Source organism: Meles meles, chromosome 6 (genome assembly GCF_922984935.1).
Source record: "Meles meles chromosome 6, mMelMel3.1 paternal haplotype, whole genome shotgun sequence".
NCBI lineage: Eukaryota > Metazoa > Chordata > Mammalia > Carnivora > Mustelidae > Meles > Meles meles.
Genome location: NC_060071.1, coordinates 74,047,385 through 74,072,006, shown reverse-complemented (window position 1 = coordinate 74,072,006; position 24,622 = coordinate 74,047,385). Strand labels below are relative to the sequence as shown.

General features: G+C 37.6%; 1 protein-coding gene across 4 annotated transcripts in view; it reads left to right on the top strand.

Annotated features, from left to right (window-relative positions):
- DMXL2 (Dmx like 2) overlaps positions 1–22,798 on the top strand; it is a 156,170-nt gene extending 133,372 nt beyond the window's left edge. Inside the window, exons 27-44 of one of the 4 annotated variants that reach the window (XM_046008047.1) lie at positions 913–1,040; positions 2,750–2,998; positions 6,289–6,467; positions 8,549–8,679; positions 9,229–9,314; positions 9,727–9,928; positions 10,965–11,082; positions 13,396–13,458; positions 14,263–14,349; positions 14,429–14,550; positions 15,867–16,005; positions 16,908–16,968; positions 17,102–17,229; positions 17,748–17,825; positions 19,168–19,259; positions 19,886–19,938; positions 20,948–21,165; positions 21,320–22,798. In XM_046008047.1, the coding sequence (XP_045864003.1) occupies positions 913–1,040; positions 2,750–2,998; positions 6,289–6,467; positions 8,549–8,679; positions 9,229–9,314; positions 9,727–9,928; positions 10,965–11,082; positions 13,396–13,458; positions 14,263–14,349; positions 14,429–14,550; positions 15,867–16,005; positions 16,908–16,968; positions 17,102–17,229; positions 17,748–17,825; positions 19,168–19,259; positions 19,886–19,938; positions 20,948–21,165; positions 21,320–21,529 (2,344 nt within the window). In that variant the 3' untranslated portion in view covers positions 21,530–22,798. Of the gene's footprint in view, positions 1–909; positions 1,041–2,749; positions 2,999–6,288; positions 6,468–8,548; positions 8,680–9,228; positions 9,315–9,726; positions 9,929–10,964; positions 11,083–13,395; positions 13,459–14,262; positions 14,350–14,428; positions 14,551–15,866; positions 16,006–16,907; positions 16,969–17,101; positions 17,230–17,747; positions 17,826–19,167; positions 19,260–19,885; positions 19,939–20,947; positions 21,166–21,319 lie in introns of all 4 variants that reach the window. The other 3 variants (XM_046008046.1, XM_046008049.1, XM_046008048.1) reach the window with 3 other exon arrangements.
- The last annotated feature ends 1,824 nt before the right edge of the window (positions 22,799–24,622 follow it).

Genomic DNA, 24,622 nt, shown 5'->3' with positions numbered 1-24,622 from the left:
GGTATTGCAAAAGGTATTACTCCCTTAAAATGGCCTGTACTCAGCTTTTAGTCTAATGAGGACCCCTCTAAGTAACTACAAAGACTTGGACATGTAAATAAGGAAAAAAGAGTTTAATTAATTGACTATGATCATCTTAATGATCAAAAACAACTTGTTTGATATCAGTCACTGGTTAAAATGGCACCAAATGAGAATTCAAATAAATATTTTTAAAATGTATATTTTCTCATCCTTAGGCTATGATTGACTCTTAAAGGAGTTAGCTTTACTCTTTGCTTTTGTATTTTCCCCAACTCCACAAAGATGAGGGAAATAAATATTGTGGCACATTTGGCTTTAGGATTAGATACTTCTAAGGTATGATTCTCCAGATTTTAGTTCATATTTTAATTCAAGGTTAAGCTCGCACAACTTTGCTGAGCTAAGAAATGCAAGAAAGTAGTATCCTGAAACTTTCTAATAGAGTCTAGTACCAACTGTAATCTTACTCTGATTCCTTTTTTTTTAAAATAAAAATGGGTGAATTTAGAAAAGATTTTCAATTATTAAGTGACATCTAAAAAAGATTTTAAAAAGACTGAAGGTCGTATTCCTCAAACCAATATTACAATGTATGTTAACTGTTTAGAATTTTTTCTTTTCTTCTTCTTCTTTTTTTTTTTCCTCTTAAAGTAATCTCTATGCCCAAAATCTGGGTCTTGAACTCATGACACTGAGATCAAGAATCGATATTCTACCAACTGAGCCAGCCAGGTGCCCCTCAACTAACTAGAATTTAAATAAAAACTTAAAACATGAAAAAAAAGTCTAAATGTCATTATAATCATTTAAGAGAAATATATATAAAGTGCAGTTGCTTTTTTACCTCTGGTAGAATGCTAAATTACTGAACCTTATTTGTATCAGCAGTCAAACAGAAGGAAACCAGTTTACAGGAATGGCTTATCAGGGACTTCTTTTAAGTGATCGCCGAAGGCTGAGGACAGAAAGTATTGAAGAGCATGCAACACCAAATTCTTCTCCTGCTCAATGGCCTGGTGAGAGTTTAAGTGTTCTTGTTTGTTTGTTTTTGTTTCTTTAAATCTATTTGGTAATTCCATTTTAAAAAGTTATTAACTGGTTTCCTGATTGTTGTTCTTTGTGGATTTGGTGAATGGTTTTTTATTTGTTTTTGATGATGTTTTCTGCCATGGATTAGGAATTCTTAAGTACTGTAATGTTGTCTGAAGACTCAGAAAGTTAAGGCTTCAAAACCCAGCTGTGTTGACCAGCATAAAAAAGCAAGGTTTAACATCTTTCCTAAGGGTGAGCACATCCTCTTCCTTATCCTTAGAAATCCTAAATTAGGGAGCAGTGTCACAGAGATATTTTCACAGATGTACCAGAAGGACTACAATTATTCTCAAGTGTAAATTTATATGTGGGGATAAGAATGACCGTTCCGTGGCACTTCTGTCATGCTGTCTGTCAGTCCTTCTCTTCTCTGGTTAGCTCTCCTTCTCATTCTCCACATCAGTTAATTCACACCTTCTCCACTTTCTTCAAACCTTTTCCTGGTCTGCTCTGTCATGTAGTTTTTACTCTACTTGCTTTATAACTGATTGTTGTGAAGAGTGGCAGTAGAAATAAGTGACAAAGTGTGTATTTAATATCCACTTATATATAAGTTTCTGCAAACATTGTCTTCATTTTAATTTTTGTATAGCTTTCACCACATTCTCCAAATATTAGTATTTTGCTGTACCTTGTTTACCATTCATCCCTCTCTCTCACTGTGTGTACATATGTATTTTTTCTGAAGTATTTGACAGTAAGTTGCAGACATGATACCCTTTTACATCTAAATATATCAATGTATCTTTCCTAAAAACAGACATTCTTTTACATAACCATAGCAGTTTTTTAATTCAACATCTTCACTTGATACAATATTGTTCTTCTAAACCATAGATCTTTCAGAAATTTCCCCAGTTGTCCCACTCATGTCTTCTCTATAACTTATTTATGTCTCATGAGTCTCCTCTGATACCGACTAGTTCTTCGTTCTTTTTTTTTTTTTTTTTTTTTTGTCTTTCATGATTGACAATTTTGAAGAGTACTAGCCAGTTATGTTTTAGAATGTCCCTCAATTTGGGTTTTCCTGGCCTTTTATTAATATTAGACTCAGGTTATGTATTTTTAGCAAGGATAGCACAAAAGAGATATGTGCCCTTAGTGCAGAATAGCAAGAGGCACGTGATATTGATTAGTTCCATTACTGGTGCTGTTATCTGTGACCACTTGTTAAGGTAGTTTTTGCCAGATTTCTCACTTGTTAAGCTACTATTTTTTTCTTTGCAATTAATAAGTTTCTTTTGAAGAGATAGTTTTAGACTGTGTAAAATATTATACTCTTACCCACTAATTTTAGCATCCAGTGATGATTCTTGCCTGAATCAGATATTACTGTGGGGATAACTGGATGGTGATTTTTTTCTGATTTTATACATTCCTTCCACTTTTGTACTATAAGGAAGAGCTTTCCTTTCTCTCCTTTTTATTTATTCACTCATTTATTTATAAACTTAATGGGTCTTATCTCATTCCATAGGCTATAATCCATTTCTGTCCCATTTATTTTGTTGCTCAGTTTATGGATATGATAAATATTATGTAATATAGATACATAATTTTGGTTAAGTTACGAATTTGGATTTTTTTCTTTTGGAGCTTTCTACTAATGTACTTCTTTTATATACCCTAACAGGTGTGAGCTCACTCATTAATCTCTTGAGTTCAGCTCAAGATGAAGATCAGCCAAAACTGAACATTTTGTTGTGTGAAGCTGTTATTGCTGTTTACTTAAGTTTATTGATACATGCTCTAGCTACAAATTCTTCCAATGAACTGTTTCGACTTGCAGCCCACCCATTAAATAATCGAATGTGGGCTGCTGTTTTTGGAGGGGGTGTGAAACTTATTGTGAAACCTCAAAGGCAATCAGAAAATATTTCAGGTAAGATAAATTTGACACAAATAATGTATATAAATGTAAATAATTTCCAGTGTTAAAGTAAATTATTGTTTAATGTTTTAAGATTTTTTATTTTGAAGATCAGTGATGTTTAAATCCCCCCCCCCAGAATTTTTTTTTTAAGTGATGTTTAAATTATAATCACTCTGGTTAGGATAGTAAATAACTAAACTCAATATTTGAATAAAAAATACAGTTTCAGTTCAACATTTTTTGATAAACCAGGACACATTTGAGGTAGATAAGAAAGAAATGGAGGACAAGTAAATGTAAGGGAAGAGACTGTTAAGGAATGGAAAGGGAAAGGATATTTTTAGAGAAGGAAGATTTAAATAAATCCTCATAATTTTTACGGATGATACCAGCAATTGCTTCAGATTAGGTTCACGGTCATGCATAAGATAGCCTTTCCATAGCCTTTCCAGTCATGCATATGGTTTTTGAAGTTCCAGTTTCTTTTTTTTCTTCTCTCATGTACTAGAATGTATTTTTCATTCCCCTTGTTAAGATGGTTGGATACAGTGAGGTATAGACTGATGCCATGGGAAAGGTTTCCGTCTTGGTGCTGAAACATCTCAATTTTTCCTTAGAAATTGTCCTGTTACAGATGAGGAATCAGTGGCACAGAGTTTAAAGGGCACGGTTCTAATCTGTGTCCTTACTGCCCAAGGTTGAATATTATTTTAAAAAATATATTTATTTATTTATTCTTTTGTTTGAGAGAGTGTGTGTGCCCAAGCAAGGGGAGGAGTGGGGGCAGGGGAAGAGGGAGAGAGAGAGGGGGACAGAGAATCTTGAGCAGACCCCATGCTGAGTGTGGAGCCTGATGCAGGGCTCGATTTCACGAACCTTGAGATCATGACCTGAGTCAAAATCAAAAGTCAGATGCTTAACCAGCTGAGCCACCCAGGGTGCCCCTGCCCAATGTTGAATTAAATGTAAGTCTGTAAGTCAAAGTATGGAAGGAGATCTTACCCACTTTCATTGCTTTCACTCCCACTATTTTTATGAGGGTGACTCTTCATCTTTATCTAGTTCCTACCTTGTTATAGTCTACCTTGAATTTGAAAGTTTTCCCCTTAAATCACTTCTTTCTCTTCCTGAATTTTCTATTATTTTTTCATGGTAATTCATTCATCGAATGAATTAATGCTTAAAACCTCTGAGTGCACATTATGTGCGTTCACTTAAAACCTACTGCATACCAAGCAGTGTTCTAGGCTTTGGCGTGAATAACACAGACAAATCCCTTACCTTCTTGGAGCTTACATCTAGTGGAAGGAAATTCACAATAAAAAAATTAACAAATAATATTTCAGTTATGATAAGAACTTTGATAAAAATACAGCAGAGTAGGTGGCAAGTGATGAAGTAAAGCATGTAAGAACAGTCTGGAGTGGTCATAAAACACGTTTCTGATGACTGAGCAGAGTTCTGGGGAAGTCAGGGATCATGCCAGACAGGCATCGGGGGCCAGAGCCTTTCAGGCAGATGGTTAAGGGAGGAATGAATGAGTTTTGCCTTTTCCAGGAACTACAGAGGAGGCCAGAGTGGCTCTCTTGAGCTGGGGGAGTTTGGACAGAGATAGGGTAAGAAAACAAGCTGGGGATGAGGTCATTTAGGATTTCATGGATGATGGTAAAGACTTCAATTTCGTTTTAAAGAAAGATAGGAAATTACTGGCAGGAGTGACCTAAACTGATTTAAGTTTTCACAGGGCCTGCTCTGACTGTTGTATGGAGAATAGACTATACAACAAGAATTAAAGGGGGCTATTGCAGTAGTCCACTTGAAAGATAGTTGTGGGTTACCATCAGAATGAGTGGATACACCAAGTGTGGTATATACAGAAATGGAGTGTTACTCAGCCATTAAAAAGGAGCAAAGCACTCATACATGCTACAACCAGGAGGAAGCTCAAAAATACGCTAAGTGAAAGAAGCCAAACACCCCACTCATCGAGGACGACTCTGGTTCTCCCTCTGCCCCTCCCCACTACTTGTGTGTTCTCTCTCTCTCAAATAAATAAAATATTTTAGAATCATGATTTCCTGTAATGAGTTTTAAGAGAGGAGTAGGTTGACTTCTACTTTCTGGCCTTCCCCTGTACAATTAGGTGTTTGCTTTATGTGTTCCTTTTATCTAATGATTCTCAGTCTTAACCACCCACCGCACTAGTTCGCCTTCCTGAGGTGATCGTCCTCCATCTTCTCTCTGGTTGATGGAGCAAACCATGCCTCACCCTCTGACTAGCTCAGGAAGCGTTAGTGAGGATCACCCATAGAATAAGCTCCCAGCTTCACATCTGCAGCCCTGGTCTTTCCTAACTCTGGACTGTTCTTGTTATTCCCCTCCCCACTGCCTGTCGGGCAAAAGTATTTTACTTCTTGTCGACCAGGTAAAAAAGAAACACAGGATTGCAAGCTGCAAAATAAAATGTGTGCGTTTCTTTGTGTTCTTTGGAATTGCAGTCTGGGAGACGCAGAGTTGACCGAAATTGAAAGCATGCTCTGGAGGACAAGGGGGCTGCGGTTTTTAAGGGGAAAAGAGGGAATGTACATAAGTTGTTTTGAAGGAAATGTGATTGGTGCTGGTAAAGCTACGTTACCCTAATATGTAGGTGATTAGTTGCTAGGACTAATGCTAGGTGAAAAGTCCATTTATGTCTATTCTAAATGCAGCAGATGCCTTGACTTTTAGTGGAGTTCAACAGCAGTTATGAGAACTGGGGGCAGGACATGCATAAACCCCACTTCCTCAGTGTTCTCCTGGCTCCATTTTAAATAACTTTCTTCACAGTGCTTACTCTAGTTTATTCTCTCTGTTATCCTCATTCATCCAAACCTTTAGTCACTGGTTTCTGTTGTTCCTCCTTCTTTTCACATTGAGCCTCTGCCTTCTCTTTTAAAGGCGTGCTTTACACCCTACATCTTCAGTGAATCTTTCTTGAACAGCATAGCCAGAAATAATCTCTCCAGCATTAATGAATATGCCATTTATTTGATGCATTGTACATACAAGTACTTTATTCTGTGCAGTGCACAGGCTGCTTCATGGCAAGATATCCTCTGATGCTCTGCCCTCCTCTGCATCTCTGCCATGATGGCTGGAAAACAGATGCAGTAACTCAGAAAGTTTAGAAGCACAGATAGAAGTCATTTAGTCTAAATTAAAATATCACAAGAGTAGGCTGAAAAGTGAACATTAACTCTTTGAATTAATAATGGGAAAATAAATGCTGGGTTTTTTTTTCCTCTTCTATCTTTATTCAGCACCTCCTGTTCCTTCTGAAGACATAGATAAACACCGTAGGAGATTTAACATGCGAATGCTTGTCCCCGGAAGACCTGTGAAAGATGCTACCCCACCACCGGTGCCTGCAGAGAGACCATCTTACAAAGAAAAATTTATTCCTCCTGAACTTAGTATGTGGGATTATTTTGTTGCAAAGGTAAGGGGTGTGAGGAGCACAAGCTTTGTATGTGTTTATTATATTAATTCTTATGTAAGCACCACATAGGAATGACGAGGCAGCTTGTGGTTTGAATAACTGCTTTTTATTTCTATTTTTTCAAAGATTTTTTTTATTTAAGAGAGAGCAGCCAGCAAGAGAGCATGAGTGGGAGGAGAGGGGCAGAGGGAGAGGGAGTTGCAGCCTTGCCACTGAGTGCAGAGCCTGATGCAGGGCTCAATCACAGGATCCCAGGATCATGACCTGAGCCAAAGGCAGATGCTTAACCGACTGAGCCAGCCAGGTGCCCTGAACAACTACAGTTTGGATATTTAATTTCTCAAGTCCAGAAACTAAATAGTCATTCAGAGATGACCAAAACTTGATATAGATGAAACAAATTACATGGGATTTAGGTCTAAAACAGAAGTCAGATTTATTAACATGTGATCAGTCATGGTTTTCTAGTGACCGGAGTACTTGTATCTGCCGTCTAGGTTCCTTCATCTCATTATCAGTAGTTCTTTTAGTCACCATGAAATTGAGCAAGAGGAGGTGGGTGGATTTTTTTTATTTTTTAAAGATTTTATTCATCAGAAAGAGAGAGCAGGCACAAGTGGGGGGAGGGACAGAGGGAGATGCTTAACCAACTGAGCCACCCAGGTGTCCCCCCAGGGAGATTTTTATTACAATTAACTTAAAACCTATAAATTGATTTGTAAAGAATTATAGGGTTGTGTTTTTTTTTTAAAGAATTATAGTTTTACATGTCTCAGTCTCCATATATAGCTTTTAGAATTTAGAATTAGATTTCCTTCACTATACCTCTCTGACAGTTTTCATAAAGTTTCTCCTTTGGTATTTATGTTTCTTTAGACTTTTCTGACTAGTTATGTTGATACTTAAGAAAAACACTTGATTTTTAATATTTCTGTGACATGCGTCTTATTTTTTATTGAAGTGTAGTTGACATAGGATGTTATCCTAGTTTCAGATGTGCAACACAATGATTGAACAGTTTTCCACACTGTGTTGTGCTCACCACAGTAAGTGTAGTCATCTGCTGTCATACACATTTTTACAGTATTATTGACTATATTCCCTTACGCTGCACTTTTCATCCCTGTGAATTATTTATTTTGTAACTGGAAGTTTGTACCTCTTTACCCCCTCACCTATTTTGCCCATCTCCCACCCCTCTGGCAACCACCAGTTTTTTTCTCTGTATGATTCTGTTTCTGTTTTTCATTTGTTTTTTATTTTTTTAAAAAGATTTTATTTATTTATTTTAGAGAGAGAGAGAGAAAGTGCACATGAGCAGAGGGAGAGGCAGAGGGAGAAGCCGACTCCCTGCTGAGTAGGGCTCAAGTGGAGGACCCTGAGATCATGACCTGAGCCCAAGTCAGCCACTTAACTCTCTGAGCCACCCAGCATCCCAGTTTGTTTTTTAGATTCTATATATAAGTGAATCATGTGGTATTTGTTTTCTCTGATTCATTTCACTTAGCATAATGTCTTTTGACTCTCAGGTCGACAGTTCATCCATATTGTCACAACTGGCAAGATCTCATTCTTTTTCATGTCTGAGTAATATTCCTCTCTGTGTGTGCATATCTTCTTTATATATTCATCTATCAGTGACATTCAGGTTGCTTGCATAACCTGGCTATTATAATAAATGCTGTAGAAGTATTTCATTCTTTTTTTTTAAGATTTTATTTGGCAGATCACAAGTAGAGAGGCGGGTGGAGAAAGAGGAGGAAGCAGGCCCCCTGCTGAGCAGAGACCCCCCCCCAATGCGGGCCTCGATCCCAGGACCCTGAGACCATGACCTGAGCCGAAGGCAGAGGCTTTAACCCACTGAGCCACCCAGGCGCCCCTGTAGAAGTATTTCTGTTGTAGCTAGCTGTCAGTTATTTTATGGAATCTGAGAGTTTTGCCTAGTTTTCTTGACCTCTCTAGGTCTAGTATTACTTGTGAAAGGAAATATTTGCTTAGAGAGCACTTAAAATATTCAATATTAAGTTAGGACCAAAACAACCTAACTATATATTTAAAAATAACTTTACCTTTTCTTGCAGCCGTTTCTCCCTTTGTCTGATAGTGGTGTTATATATGATTCTGATGAAAGCATTCATAGTGATGAAGAAGAAGATGATGCTTTTTTCTCAGATACACAAATACAAGAGCACCAAGATCCAAATTCTTATAGGTAAAAAAGGGTTCACTCTTTTTTTTAATAAAAAATCCTGATGTTAGTAATTTTAAGTAATATTATCATGAGTTTATATAAGAACTGACTAATATTTTCAGGTTAGTAATTCGGTACTTTTGAGGTAAATTTCTCGACAATAGAGTATTTCTTTAACATCTAGTTTTAAAGAATAGCTTCCGTATAGAGTGAAAACAAACGATTTTAGCGAGAAAAATACATAATTTTTCTTTTTTACATAATTTTTACATAATGTGCTATTAGAACTTAATATATATTCATTGATATGCTCTTAGATTCCATGTGACTGTGTGGTAAATCTTTTTCCATTAGGTAATTTTCAGATATTGTAAGCGTGATATATTGTTACGTATTTTCCATTTTTGGAGACTATAGAGGTTCCAGTTGTCAGGAAAAAAAAGCAGCTTGCTTTTTTTTTCTGGGTTAGAGATTGGGTTAAACAATTGACAGGAATCATTACTATGCTTCTCTCTTGATGTTATTTTCAGTGAAGGAGACTTTGTTTGTTTGTTTGTTTTCCTTGAACAGCTGGGCTCTTCTGCATTTGACAATGGTTAAGCTAGTACTTCACAATGTCAAGAATTTCTTTCCCATTGCTGGGTTGGAATTCTCTGGTAAGTAATTAATGTTCTTAAATATAATAAAGTAGCATCAAGTTTCTGTTCATGAAAATCTATATAAAAGAGCATTAGGTACTAAAAATTAAAGATTTTATGAGGTCTTGTGTTTCTTAGACCCCAGTCTATGATTTTAATTCATAGCAAGAACCACTGTTTACCCATAGGATTGAAAGAAAAAGCAAGAAATCAGACTAGAGAAGCTACACGTTTTCTCAGTTCATTTTAGAGAGTGGGCCTTCTGTTTTGTTAAAAGCACCAAGAGTCCAAATGGTATAAGATTAACATTTTCAGGTTTATTTGTGTTTTCAGAGGTGTTAGCTCTAAAAATTCAGATTTTTAGAATATGTGGATGACAGTCACCATTTTTTTAAATCAAAATAAGATGACATTTTCTATCGCCTTTTAGAGTTGCCTGTGACATCACCATTAGGTATTGCTGTGATTAAAAACTTGGAGAACTGGGAACAGATCTTGCAAGAGAAAATGGATCAGTTTGAAGGTCCACCCCCTAACTATATCAACACATACCCAACTGACCTTTCAGTGGGAGCCGGACCAGCTGTTCTTCGAAATAAAGCAATGCTAGAACCAGAAAATACTCCATTCAAGTAAGGGTACTGTCCTAATACTCATGAGAATGTAGCCTGGTTTAACTTGCCCAGAAGATAGTTTGGCAAAATGTACCCATATTATGTTTTTATAAACACATTCATAACTCTGAAACTGCAGTTCTCTTTCTAGCAGTATATAAGGAAAACATTAGAAATCTGGGTAGAAATATTTTTCACAGCATTACCTGTGAATTCAATAGACTTATTGCTTTTATAATCAGAAAAAACCATTTATTATATTTTTGCCATTATTTTAAGAACTTTCATGGAAATATTTTGGAATAATAATCCCCATATATAAACAAGGTGCTACTGACATTTTGGCAGTAATTTAACAGTAAATACATTAAGGTTTTTTACTGATGTTTTGAACTTCTACCTGCCCTCCTGCCTGTCCTTTGGAGGAGCAACGTGCTTTTTGTGAGGCACCTGTCCCATAATTAAGAGCATTGCTGATAAGCTTGAAAGAGCAAGGCTTTTTATTTGGGCTATTAAAAATGAAATCTATGACTTTATATTTATTGGTGATTTATGTAACCAACAGAACCAACCCTACAGTATAATTTAAAAAGAGAATAAGAAGAACTTCTTTTGACTCTCAGGTCAACCTGTTCATTCAGAGAAACTATAATTAGAGAATTAATTGCTAGATGAAGGAATGATTTTTAAAAGAACTAAAACTTGGGGCGCCTGGGTGGTTCAGTGGGTTAAATCCTCTGCCTTTGGCTCAGGTCATGATTCCAGAGTCATGGCATGGAGAAGCTCTCTGCTCAGCTGGGAGCCTGCTTCCTCCTCTCTCTCTCTGCCTGCTTCCCTGCCTACTTGTGATCTCCACCTGTCAAGTAAATAAATAAAATCTTAAATAATAAAATAAATAAAAGAACTAAAAATTAAGAGAAATAAATAATGAAACTTTGTTGAGCTTAGTGATAGAACTTATTTGCAATAGATAGTGGAGGGTTTTTTAAGTTTCTGTAAATATGAAGCATATTTCCTACAGAGTAAAAGAAGATATGTTAATTTTTTCTAATAGATCCCGGGATTCTTCTGCACTCCCAGTCAAACGACTCTGGCATTTCCTTGTTAAACAAGAAGTCCTTCAAGAGACATTTATTAGATATATTTTCACGAAGAAAAGAAAACAGAGTGAGGTATTTTGAAAAAAAAAAAAAATTCTGTTGTGGTTTTTGTTTAGTTTTAACATTTCTAATGAAGTCAGTGCTTGATTTACTTTTTGGTTGGAACATACTATCTTTCATACCTTATGGATAATAGTTTACCAAACTACAGCATATTTCTTTTATAAGATAAAATCTTATAATTTTCATTTTAGAACAGTGAAGCAACATGGGTCCCTTGGTAAATCATGTATAACCAAGTGAAAAATTGGTCCTTCCTGTGCAATACTTGCTGTTGGGTGTTTACAAATAATAAATATTGTGATGGATGATTTGAGTAATTTAATATATATGACTATACTCTATATTATAATCTTCAAATATCATTTAATTGGAAAGCTAACATAGCCCTTTAAAAGCATCTAACATATTTAGTACTTAGAAATGAACAGGATAAACTTTAGAGGCAAGAAATTCAGAATAATTTTGTGAAAGAGAATAAACTACAGAAATACAGAGATGAAGGAAGTTTGCTTTTACAAAGTAAGGCAGAGGTCCTGCATTGCACAGCGATTTTTAGGCTAAATATAAATTAACAATGTAATGCAAGACAGAGTTCAAGAAGAATCAGGAATTTGAGAGCCTGGAACTTGAGAACTTAAAGTTATCTCTTCCTTATAAAATGAGGGGTGCACAGATCTGTTATATGAGCATATCAGTAATTTGGCTACTCAGTGAGGTGAAAGTCAGTGCTCAGAGTAGAGTATCAAATGAGATTAAAGATTGGCAAATAAAATCTCTGAAAAAAGAGTAATGAATTATATTTCACTTAGGAAAGCAAAAACTTACATGGTTCATTTTCCCAAGGTAAAATGTATAACTGCGTCCCTGTTTTCCCCCGTACTTGGATTAGCAGAACCTACACAACTCATTGTTTTCATGAGTCGCCCATATCTAGATGGTAATTGTGGTCAGCCCTTGTGAATAGTCATTTATTTTCTGTATGGATTTAAAATTATGTACCTAAATGAAGAAGTAGGGGAAATGAGCTGTGGGGATTCTTTGGAGTCTTAGAAGCTTTTTTTGATAACAAGATCCAGATGATATTGAAATCATCGGTGTGTTTATTAGGGTTTGTTAAGAAATCACAGAACCAAATTCTTCTTGCATAATACTGTTTACAGTATTTCCTATAGTGATGCTGAGTCCAAATTCCGTAGAATAAGATCTAGAAATCTAAAAAATAGATTTAACATAAAAGACACTTGCTCAGTTAGGACTCTTATTTATTCCCAGAAAGCCAGTTCACTGACGAATCAAATTTTTTTTAGTGTTCTTCAAATTATTAAATGTAATGATTCACTGAAAATCTATTTTAATTATTCATATGGTTTGTAGTGGTGGTTTGGTTGTATTGTCAGAGCCTCGGAGTCTGTGGAAAGCCAGGGGTCTAGGTTGCTGGGACCCTCAGTTTTGTCCTTCAAGATCTGTTCTCTCAGGTTTCTCTTTTTCAACTAAGCCTCTCCCTCTTTCTGTCCCTTTGTCTCTGTGTTTTTGGGATCAGCAGCCCATGCTGTGTGTTTTCAAATTTTCTACCAGCAGGGGGAGGATCTCCATGAAGAGGGGGATGGGATAAAGATAAATTGAACATTTCTTAAAATGCTGTGTAAGCATTTGTTGGCTCCACAGATGGGAAGTACATAGTGGGAGTTGGAATGGGAGGAAGAATTTTTATCGTGTACCCTTTTGTACCTTTTGAATTTCAAATTACTGAATGGAATTACTATCTTGTCCAGTGCTATCCAATAGAACTTTCTGTGATAATGGAAATTTTTATTTGTTTTATATAATAACAGCCACCTGTGGTTATGGGGCACTTGAAATGCACCTAGTGTGACTGAACTTTCTTTAATTTAAATGGTCATATATGGTTAATAGCTGTTGTACTGAATAGCACACATCTGCTGAAAATTTTTCATTAAAGGAAAAAATTGAAAAAATGTTAAAGCTATTAAGACAAAATAAAAACTGGTCAGTAAGTTCAGAAATATGGAACAATTATCAAAACTATCCATTCAGTAAGAGTGGTTCATCTTTTTAAATTGTTAAATAGGACTTTGGTACTTGTGAATTTGATAAATTCCATGAATTGACAAACTAATCCTAAAAATTCTAAATTCAGTTTTTCTTTCTTGATTTTGTGCTTTTATAAAAGGAAAGTTTACACATTCATTTTTTACCATCTTTAAGTTATGGATTGACCATTTCAATGTGAAATTTTTCATTCTCTTTATGATTTCGTTTCATGCGTGTGTTTTGCGTTTGTGACGGTGTGGTGTTACTTAGTCTGTAGAAGAACATGTGGAACAGGTCAAACAAAACTGCGTAGTAGAAGATTCCCGCAGCAAGGTAGTATTCCATGCTTTTGGACCTCGCTCGTTCTCAGAGTTCAAGGAGCTAACCTTCATCTCTAATACTAACCATGTTGGCTAATCAGAGTACTCAATGCTCCCATACACCTCAGTGGCCTCGGGTAGGAAATTCTCCACCGTCTCCAACTTGCTCTTCCTAAGAATTGATGTTTCTTTTTCCTTCTTCCTCCTGTATCTTCACGTCTTCCCCTTTCCATCTGTTCTTAGACATGGTGGTTTTATGTTTCCTCCTTGAAAGGAGGATCTTCTGCGTCTGCATCTTCTTTCCTGCCCCTCACCTTTGACCCTAAGCCAGCGCACCTTCTTCTCATCCATCTCCTTTGTCCCTAACTTTTCTTTTCAACTTTCCTTATTCCTGTCGCAGCACCCTATTTTAAAATGTTTATTTCTTACATGACTCCTTTATCTTACTGTCTTTTCCCTCCACTCTGCCTGCTGTGCATACACATTCTTACCGCAGCGTCCGCACACTCTTGGAAGAGATGCAAGTGGTATACTACTGTTACAAATACCAATGAAAACTATGCTACCCATCTTTCGTGATGGCCATTAATCAGTATCATCCTCTTATCACATCTTTTAATCGGGGTGATTACAGGGCATCAGAGAATTTAAGCTAATTGCAAAGCTAAGTCTCAACATACTAAAATTACTGGTACCTTTTTTCTTGCTGTTGCTGCTGCTGTTACATTTTCTTCTTGTCCTTTTAAATTTTGTGGAATGTGTGTGTGTCTCACACATTGTTACACGACAGCTGAAATTGCTGATAAACATTTTGTAGGTTGAAGCTGATCTGGGCTATCCAGGTGGGAAGGCGAAAATCATTCATAAGGAATCGGATATGATCATGGCATTTTCCATTAATAAGGTAAAAGTTTTAGTCATTGTACTTTTTTTTTTTTTTTTTTTTTAGTGAAATTGCTTAAATTACTGACTCTGCTTTACAGGCGAACTGTAATGAAATTGTCTTGGCTTCAACACATGATGTACAAGAACTCGATGTTACCTCTCTGTTGGCCTGTCAGTCATATATATGGATTGGAGAAGAATATGACCGAGAATCCAAAAGGTTAGTCTGTCTTGTGTAGTCCATTTAAAAAGAGATTTTAAGAACCCATTAAATGGTTATGCACATAATTTGAATTATCTTGAAAAGTATATATGTCTCTCCCTTTATTTGGGTAGGAGACATAATTGGTTTAGCTGCCAATAAAATTCAAATTGAATTTGAAATTCAATGAACAAATTACCCATACTTCTTCCATTAGACATGGAAATCTTCATAGTGTTGAAGTCAGAATATTCCCCCCTTCCAAAGCCTAATGCCATAACTGCAGCTTTGACATTTAACCCCTAAGAAATGTCAGGAACCACATAGTATTCAGTAAATTCGGCTGATTTGGATAATTCAAGCAAAAAGTAGAATATACCAATATATAGGACTGATTAGTGTTTCTTCTTATCACCTGACAAGCATATTTCTACAGACAACCATGTAGACAACTTTACTTTTCAGTGACACTGTAGATACTGCACCGTCAGTGTTGTGCAATGCTGTCCTATTTTGAGGTTTCTCCTCCATGTTTGCCTTCCCTCTTGCTTTTCTCCAGACTCTTGGACATTTTATGTGGTTGGGAAATGGTGCATCACAGCCTCTTTCCTTGTTCTGTTGGGTTTTCTGTTTTGTTAGCATATAATATTACTACAGAGTTGGTGTAATCATGTAGTATGATACAGTCCATCATAAAAATTACTTTAACATTTTTATGTGATGATTACTAATACTTCACTTGAAGAAGTCTTTAAATTGAGATTTCTTTAAAATGTGGGAATCAGGGGTGCCTGGGTGGCTCAGTGGGTTAAAGCCTCTGCCTTTGGCTCAGGTCATGATCCCAGGGTCTTGGGATTGAGCCCCACGTCCGGCTCTCTACTCCGCAGGGAGCCTGCTTCCTCCTCTCTCTCTGCCTGCCTCTCCGCCTAGTTGTGATTTCTCTCTGTCAAATAAATAAAATATTAAAAAAAATAATAATAAAATAAAATGTGGGAATCTGATACATGGGATAACTGTATTAGAAAGACCTTATCTTTTTCTATACATGATAAAAAGAATATTTGTGTTTCAATCTTTCAAAACATACATTTGTTCCAATTTGTGCAGCAGTAAAATTGCCCCCGGACAACATTAAATTTATAAATTTTGTCCAAAGGGAAAAAGCTGACCAGTACTAAAGTAGTCTAGGGTTAGGAATTATACCTACAGTTTTCTTATGGATATTTATTCACTCTTTTAAGTGAAGACCTGTGGATACATAACACAAATTCCAATTACAGAACTGCTTAAGAGAAAATGGGACTTGCACGGTAACGCACGAATGTCTTTCACAGTTCAGATGATATTGATTATCGTGGTTCCACAACAACGCTTTATCAACCCAGTGCAACGTCCTACTCAGCAAGTCAGGCGCACCCACCGTCATCTCTGCCCTGGCTGGGCAGTGGGCAGACCAGCACTGGAGCCGGTGTGGTAAGTCATTCACTATTAGGGATGGTTTCTGGATATGGACTCACCCAAAAGTAAGTTGAAATCACTTTTACCTAAGAACAATCCTAAAGATCAGGGGCAGTGACTAGTTAGCACTCTGTAATAATAATAGCTAGGATAGTGTGACTCTCTCGTGTCAGGTACGTGCCTTCTGTTGTAGCAACCCAATGTGGTGGGTACTTTTGTGGTCTCCCATTATCGTTTTATAGATGAGCAAACAGCACCAAGGGGTAAAGCAGAGACAAAGAGGAGTTGTGTCTATGACAGGTGTTTGAAGAAATGTGTCTGTCACGTTGTTGCTCGTCACTGTAGTTAAAGGGTCCCGTTCTCATGTTCTGCCCTGAAGAATCTGCAGATATTCCTCATTGTCCTCAGGGAGGGCACTTGGAAAAGAGTTCCTTGGGGCGCTTGGGTGGCTCAGTGGTTTAAGCCGCTGCCTTGGGCTCAGGTCATGATCTCAGGGTCCTGGGATCGAGTCCCGCATCGGGCTCTCTGCTCGGCAGGGAGCCTGCTTCCCTCTCACTCTCTCTACCTGCCTCTCTGCCTACTTGTGATCTCTCTCTGTCAAATAAATAAATAAAATCTTTAAAAAAAAAAATAAAAAAAAAATAAAAAAAAAAAAGAATCGGAAAAGAGTTCCTTAATCACTCAGTGAAGCTGCTTGGTATCTGCCTGGTCTGTATGGGCCAGGGCTATGCCAGTGAGTGACTGCTTCCGCAGCCTGTTCGGACAAGTGTCCTATGTGAAGTGGTCCAGGGTGTATGTTAGTAATAATCCAGCTGTAAAGAGTAAAGGTTATGAGAATTAGAGTTGGGCTGAAGCATCTTCTCCCGTGTCTCTTCTCTGATGCACACAATGAATTTGTCTTTTATCTTCTTTTAAAGCTTATGAAAAGGAATCTACATAATGTTAAGAGAATGACCTCCCACCCAGTCCATCAGTACTGTAAGTGTTTTACTTGTGACCCAGAGCATTGTCAATGGCTTCTGTCATTTGGAAATTCATTGATAGAATGGGAAATATTGGAACTCTGTAGATTTTTCATTTCTTATTTTCTGCTTTTCCTTTTGTGTTTCAGATCTCACAGGAGCTCAGGATGGCAGTGTGCGAATGTTTGAGTGGACACGACCTCAGCAACTTGTCTGTTTCCGCCAGGCGGGCAATGCAAGAGTTACCAGATTATATTTTAATTCACAAGGCAACAAGGTTGGCTCTTGGGGCTCACTGCTAAATTCTCTGAAAAAGATATTTATGAGTACATGGTTAGTAAAACTACACCTGCAAACCAGTGACCTGGATTTAAACGGGGCAGGCAGTTTATTGGTGTCTGCTTGGACGCCCCTCTCAGCTCCCAGCAAAGCACAGGTCTTCAGAATTGTGTATGGATCAGTTATCCATTTAAAGATACTGAACAGCATGACGGTTAAGAGCGCTTTCTGTTGAGTGTGTGTGCTGGTGGTACATATAAGCACAGTCAAGCACCTCAAAGAAACCTTCCAGTTTCTCACTAAATTACCTTAGAGACGTTTGGAGGAAAATGAAATAGGTATGGAAATGCATTTAAAAGGTTGTAGGATATTTATAGTGCTTGACTTGTGTAGAAACTACAGTAATAGAAATAGGTGTAGGCAGAATGCTAAATGAGGTTTGAGTGACTTTATCAATGACTTCGCCTTCGGTTTGCTCACTAAGGAGCTGTGTTAACATTTATGCCATTCTTACAGTGTGGTGTTGCGGACGGAGAGGGTTTTCTGAGTATCTGGCAAGTAAACCAGACGGCATCAAATCCTAAGCCTTACATGGTGAGTACATTCAGCATTCCCAGAGCATGTGTAGAGGTTGCTTTGTTGTGAAGTGTCTGTTTCAGACACTAAATCTCATTGGACATTCACTCATTGGATCTGTTGAGAAAGGGGCATCTCTGCCCAGCAGCACAGCTCAGCACCCATTATTGCCCTCGTTTAAACCGAAAAGATTTCTTTTTCAGAACTTGAAGGATGACCATTATATTCGAAAATGTTCAGGGGCTTTCCCTCTATGTGCTGTGGTCCTACTTCTTTGAAAACTCTAACTTCCTGATGGGTTTTTAATGTAGTACCTAAAATGAATCAACATGAAATGCTAACAGGTTCTGTGTATTCTAATTTGCTCCAGCATTTTTCTTACTAAATTAACCAATCCCAATAGGTCACTTCATTCATTAATCCAAACTCTATTAACATATCTGTTGATGCAGACAAAACATATCTTCACTTGGTGGGGGCTCAGGGCTGGGAGGTAGTGCTGTCTTGTGCAGAACTTTAGGCCTCATGTCTGTTGATTTTAGTTTTCTAGACTATATGTTTTTAATTATGTATATAAGATATTTCTCTTAAGTTAGTGCCCTGTAGATTATCATAACGTCTTTACAAAAATGGAAGGGATTTTGAATCAGCTTCACTCATACCTGGACACCCTCCTGAGTGTTTGCCTCCAAATTTCCATTCATTCACCTGATCCAACAAGCAGAGTCCTGCCTGGCTCCGTAAATCATTTTCTACAGTTGTGGAACATCCTTAGGAGTGGTTTGGGGCAGGCTTAACTCTGTAGATAATTTGCAGGACCACTTTTGACCTTTTTATTATTGCTAAAGGTCTTCATGTGGAAAGAAAGAGATGGTAAGGAAAGGTCATTGTTTGCATTTAGGTTACAAAGTTAACTGGACTTGAGCTCTTCACAATGTAGTCTAAGATGGGCATATAGGAATTTCCCTCCTTGGGTTATTATTGTTTAGTATGATTTATATTATTAAGTAAAGTTTATTAAATGTATTTGAAATCATTAACACTGAGTTTGGGCCCCCCTAATGTAATTAAATGCTTAGTTAAGTTCGTCTTATCCTTTGTTAGATAATCTAAAGATTAAAAAAACTTTTAATTCCATGTTTTTACTTCTCCAGTTTTAAAATATAAATATTTAGCTAATATTGGGTATTAGCTAAATAATATTCAAATAATAGCTAATTTTCTTATCACATACTCTCTATTCTGGATGTTTAACAACAGTTCTTAGTTCATGCATCTTCTGCTAGCAGAACCGCGTGTGTGCCCGGTTCCAGCTTGTCTAGGCTTCTAGGTAACATCACTTGCCCTTTGTTTCTTGTAGAGTTGGCAGTGCCACAGTAAAGCCGCAAGTGACTTTGCATTTATTACCTCTTCAAGTCTAGTTGCCACATCTGGACAGTCCAATGACAATAGGTAGGTTGACAGAAGCATAATAAGAAATAAGCACATTTTAAGCAGAAAGGTATTCTTGTTGCAAAATATGGTCTTTACTTAGTACTGAGGTTTTCTACTTCGTAAATACAAAACTTTGTTACATAATTCTTAGTAGTTTTTCTTATCAAGAAGAGAAAAACAAGTACTTGTAATTTAGGCTCTCAGTAAGCAGATGTATTTATGGTAAAGCTTCCCCCTCACCCCTCGTTTTCAGGTCAGGTCATTGAGACTCTGTAGCCATCATGCTCAATACTGTCTTGGACCTGCCACTGCTTTCATTGGTAACACATGCCATGAATAACACCTGTCATTTCCTGGCAGTGGTTACCCCTGGGGGTCAGAAGCATTAGAGATAGCATTAGAGTGGTAATGGAAAAGATAAGGGTTTGGAGGATGAGATGGCAGAGACACGTGGGGCCATGTGAGACAGAAGTGTGCGGTTCAAAAAGGATAAAATGTTAGAAGAGAGGTATCCCCAGTTTCTGCCCTCACCCTAGCTGAGAATCAATATAAGTGAACAAAAAAGATGCAACGAGTCAAGATATTTGACTTGAAGCCAGTAACAAAAAGCACATCATAAACCATTGTTGTGTTTTCTTTGTAAGAAATGTATGCCTGTGGGACACATTGATATCCCCTGGAAACAGCCTCATTCATGGTAAGTGAGTTAAGGTCTATGATTTTTAATACACTATGAAGGAATGCTTTCCCGGTTTTATTCTAACCAGTGAGTGTTTACTCATGGGTTATAAATGAATATCTGGCTATTTTGCTGAGGAAACTATCCAGCTAGCATAGAATAGTCTTACTCTATTTGGAAAATATGGTATGGAGATTGGCGCTACTAACAAGGCTTTTTAGCAATTAGTTGCAAAGTATTTGAGCTCAGTAGAAAGGAGATATTTTACAGAATTACACCTAACTGTAAAATAAAAGCTAACCTTACAAGAACAAGAAATGCAAACAATGCCATTTAAATACATCCTTCAAGATGGTTTTCCCAGCTGGTGTCCCAAAGATCTCTTTTTTACACGGTGGTCTTGAGAGAAGACTCCACACTCCAGTGTATTTCGGCTAAACGTAGCTAGGTGGATTCTTTTATAGAAAGATTTTTCAGTCTTTTGAAATAAGTATAGTTATTTCTCTGCAAATGATTTTTCTTTGAATAATTAACAGGCAGGTGTACCACATTCTGGGTTTAAGGCTTTAATTGCACTGAAATGCAGAGAATCCTGGGAAGGCTAACTCCTTACCTTGTAGCTGGTCATTTTCACTAACTGTGGTTGACTTTGTGACTTACCTGACAAGAACTTCTGATGAGGCTGTATGGACAGGAACCGGGAGAGGGTAGAAACCTGTCCTGATGGGCATTAAGGGGGGCTGAGTAGATCATTGAGAAGTTTGGTTTCCTCTGCACTTTTCGCTTCTACAGGCTTCTTGCAAGGCAGCGTAACCTTTAAACTTCCTGCATGCGTTTCATACTGAGATTATGGATAAGAACTTTTTTTCTGTCACTGGATCTTTTTTAATACTTGGGTCACGATTATAGAAATTGAAATGAAAAATTTGACGTAATTTCTGTGTTATTTAAATGTGCCTTTAAACGTTACCAGAATTGTCAGGATAGCTGTTGCCTGGGAAAGACAGCTGGGGTTTTCCTCCTTCAGGTTTCACATGCCACGATCATGGCGCCACGGTCCTTCAGTATGCACCCAAGCAGCAGCTCCTCATCTCTGGAGGTAGGAAAGGCTGCATCTGCATTTTTGACATCAGGCAGAGACAGCTGATTCACACATTCCAGGCACATGACTCCGCTATTAAGGCTCTGGCTCTGGACCCCTGTGAGGAATATTTTACTACAGGGTCAGCAGAAGGTAACATAAAGGTGAGTCAGTATAAGAAGTTGGAAGGTGCTGGATATTATCTGTGTGTGCTGTCAAGTCTGGGGAACAGAAACCCCACTGCGCTCTTTGACCTTTGGTCTCTTTCTTTCTCTTTTCTAGCGACTTACCCTTTGTGTTTTCACTCTTTTCCACCAGGTTTGGAGACTGACAGGCCATGGCCTGATTCATTCGTTCAAAAATGAGCACGCTAAGCAGTCCATATTCAGAAACCTCGGGGCTGGCGTCATGCAGATCGACATCATCCCGGGCAACCGGATCTTCTCCTGCGGGGCCGATGGCACGCTAAAAACCAGGGTGTTGCCCAATGCTTTTAACATCCCCAACAGAATTCTTGACATTCTCTAGACTTAAAGGTTGGGCCTTTATTTTTATGAACATTTCAATGAAAAATACACTGTCGTAACAAATAGGCATTTCTGCTTCTTAAGCAGCTGTTCACACACTGAAAACAATGCAGAGAATCCCTGTTGTAGAATCTGAGACTGACCCCAGCTGAGAGTTGCCCATACAGGGTGGTAGACTGACTGCATGTACCTTATTCTCACGCTGACATACTCTAAAACAAAACAAAACCCTAGTGTTGTATGAAGGGTAGCTATTCTTTACAGCATTTAGTAAACCTGATTCAGAAAGCATTTGAGGTTAGAAAGCATGTTAGTAAGTTACAATAATGGGAAGGACCTTTATACCAAATTAAGGAGGAAAATGTTGCTGATTCAAGTTTTTCTTCCTAGTCTTACCACTGATGGAAGCATGCCCTCAGGCTCCTGTGTTCAGGGAAGGATAGTCACAGGGTGTGAGAAGGTCTAGATCACCAGAAGCCCTTTCTGAGCTGTGGTGCAGCGTACAGGGACCAGTTCTCTGCTGGGAGAGGTCATTTCCATTCTTTCCTGCTGATTATTTTTCCTGTTAGTGTTTTTACTGAGCTAGTACTGTAACTTGCAAATGAGTGCAAATTTAAATGCAACGTTTTTCCTTACAATTTGCAAACTCACATTTTTTGGACTGCTAGTTTTTCTATTGAAATATCTGCCTTCATGTTAGGAATGTAATATGTGAACATGACACATTTGTAGTTGACCGAACATACCAGTTTAGTACTTTTTCTTTCAGGGTTAAACACCCCCCACATATAAGGCCATGTTGAAACTCCACCAATAGAGCATTTCATATCATAATTTAAATGAATGTTAGGCTTTTTGTGGCCAGTTAATAGTTGATGAGATCGGTGATATTATTTATTACCACAGCCTATTGTATAAACTATGCAGAGTTAAAATATTATTTGCTTATAAATTATTAGCCAATGTTGTCATATTTTGATGTATCTCCTTGGTTATGACCAAAAAATGTTCTTGAGATATTGAAACCAATGTCTGTGTGTTTAAATGTTTACCAGCAAATTATCTCATCATGTTAATGAGAATGTTTAATGCCTGTGTGGTAAATAGTAAAAATATAATGGCATAAAAGCACCTTTCTCTGGAGGCGATGTGATGTTCGGGCTGTGAAATACATATGTAAAAGAAAAATAAATGTTATTTGTTAGAGTTTTACCTTAGTTTGGTCTGGCCTTCTTTAACAGTATTTTTAACCACTTAATTTAAATGTGAGTAAATGTTTGACCGTTAAAAGAACTTTTAAGGCTACTAGGCTGTTCATTTGTTCACAGATATTTACTGAGTACTTTTCTGTAGCAGAAACCATTCTAGAAAATGGGACATAGTGGTAAGCCTGACAGAAGGCACTCAGCATTGGGATTTAGTTGGGTAAGAGCTAAAGTGACCGTACCTTTTCTCGCTTACTGAATTAAATGATGAATACCCAACTTCTGTATCAACATGGACGGGACTGGAAGAGATTATGCTGAGTGAAGTAAGTCAAGCAGAGAGAGTCAATTATCATATGGTTTCACTTATTTGTGGAGCATAACAAATAACATGGAGGTGGAGAGGAGATGGGAGTTGAGGGAAACTGGAAGGGGAGATGAACCATGAGAGACTATGGACTCTGAAAATCTGAGGGTTTTGAAGGGGGGTGGGAGGTTGGGGGAACCAGGTGGTGGGTATTACGGAGGGCACGTATTGCATGGAGCACTGGTGTGGTGCATAAACAATGAATTCTGTTACACTGAAAAGAAATAAATTTAAAAATATATATTAAAAAAAATTTTTTTTTTAAATGTTTTGCTGCTGACCCCGGTGAAGGAGCTGAGCTGGAAATAGTGCTTATGTGGAGTCAAGGTGAGGGAAGGAGGATGTCTGAATACATAGACACACAAATTTGATAAAAATTGCAAATATGTACATACACTTACCACAGTGTATATAGTTAGTATATGGTATCCTGTGCGTGTTGCCTCTTCTCCACCTTTGTATCTGTTTTCCTAAAGTAGTACCAGCCGATTCAGTCCATCTGCAAGAGAATAGAATTCTGAAACTGAAATTCAGACTTTTGCAGTAGCTGCCACCTTCTTTGAACTATTGCTTTACAGTCGTCTACCATACGTCATAATTTTTAGTTTTTAAAAATAGTTTTTAAAAAGTTTCTAATATATTTTTAGAAGTTTTAGGTTTCCAAAAAAAAGTGAGCCAATCAATACTAGAGTTTCCTTTACTCCCTTCCCCACTCCGTTTCCCTTACTAACATTTTGCGTTCGTGTGATATTTGTTCCTACTAATGAACAAGTACTGATGCATTCACTAAAGTCTGTATTATATTATGCTTCACCTTTGTGCCGTACCAGTCAGTGGGTTTTAGCAGATTTATGTGTCCATTACAGAATCACACAGTATAGTCTTGTTGCCCTGCAAGTCCCCTGTGTTCAGCTATTCATTCCTCCCGTTTACCCCAATCCCTGGTAACCACGGATCTCTCTACTGCCTTCCTTGGAATGTCCTATAGTTGGAATCCTACTCAATGCAGCAATTTCAGTCTTCTTTCACTGCGCAATATGCATTAAAGTTCTTTTATATCTTTTTTTGCTTGCTAACTCATTTTTTGAAGTCACTGAATATTCCATCTGTGAATATCCTGGTTTGTCCTTTCACCTTTCAAGGACATCTTGATTGCTTCCAGTTTTTCGCAGTTAATGAATAAGGGTGCTATAAATATTTGTCTGCAGGTTTGTGTGTAGACCTAAATTTTAACTTTGTTGGGTAAATACCCAAGAGATTGCTTGATCTTATGGTAAGACACTTTCTAAAGTCACTGCACCAATTTGTATTCCTACCAGCAGTGAAGGAATTCCGTTGGCAGTTTCTGAATTCTGAGAGGTCCTGTTTGACATCCTCATCCGTATTTGGTAATGTCAGTATTTGGGATTTTAGCCGGCATCTCATTGTTTCAATGTGTGATTCCCTAATGATACAGGATGTTAAACATCTTTTCATCTGTATATTTTCTTTGACGAGGTGTCTCTTTAGCTCTTTTGCCCAT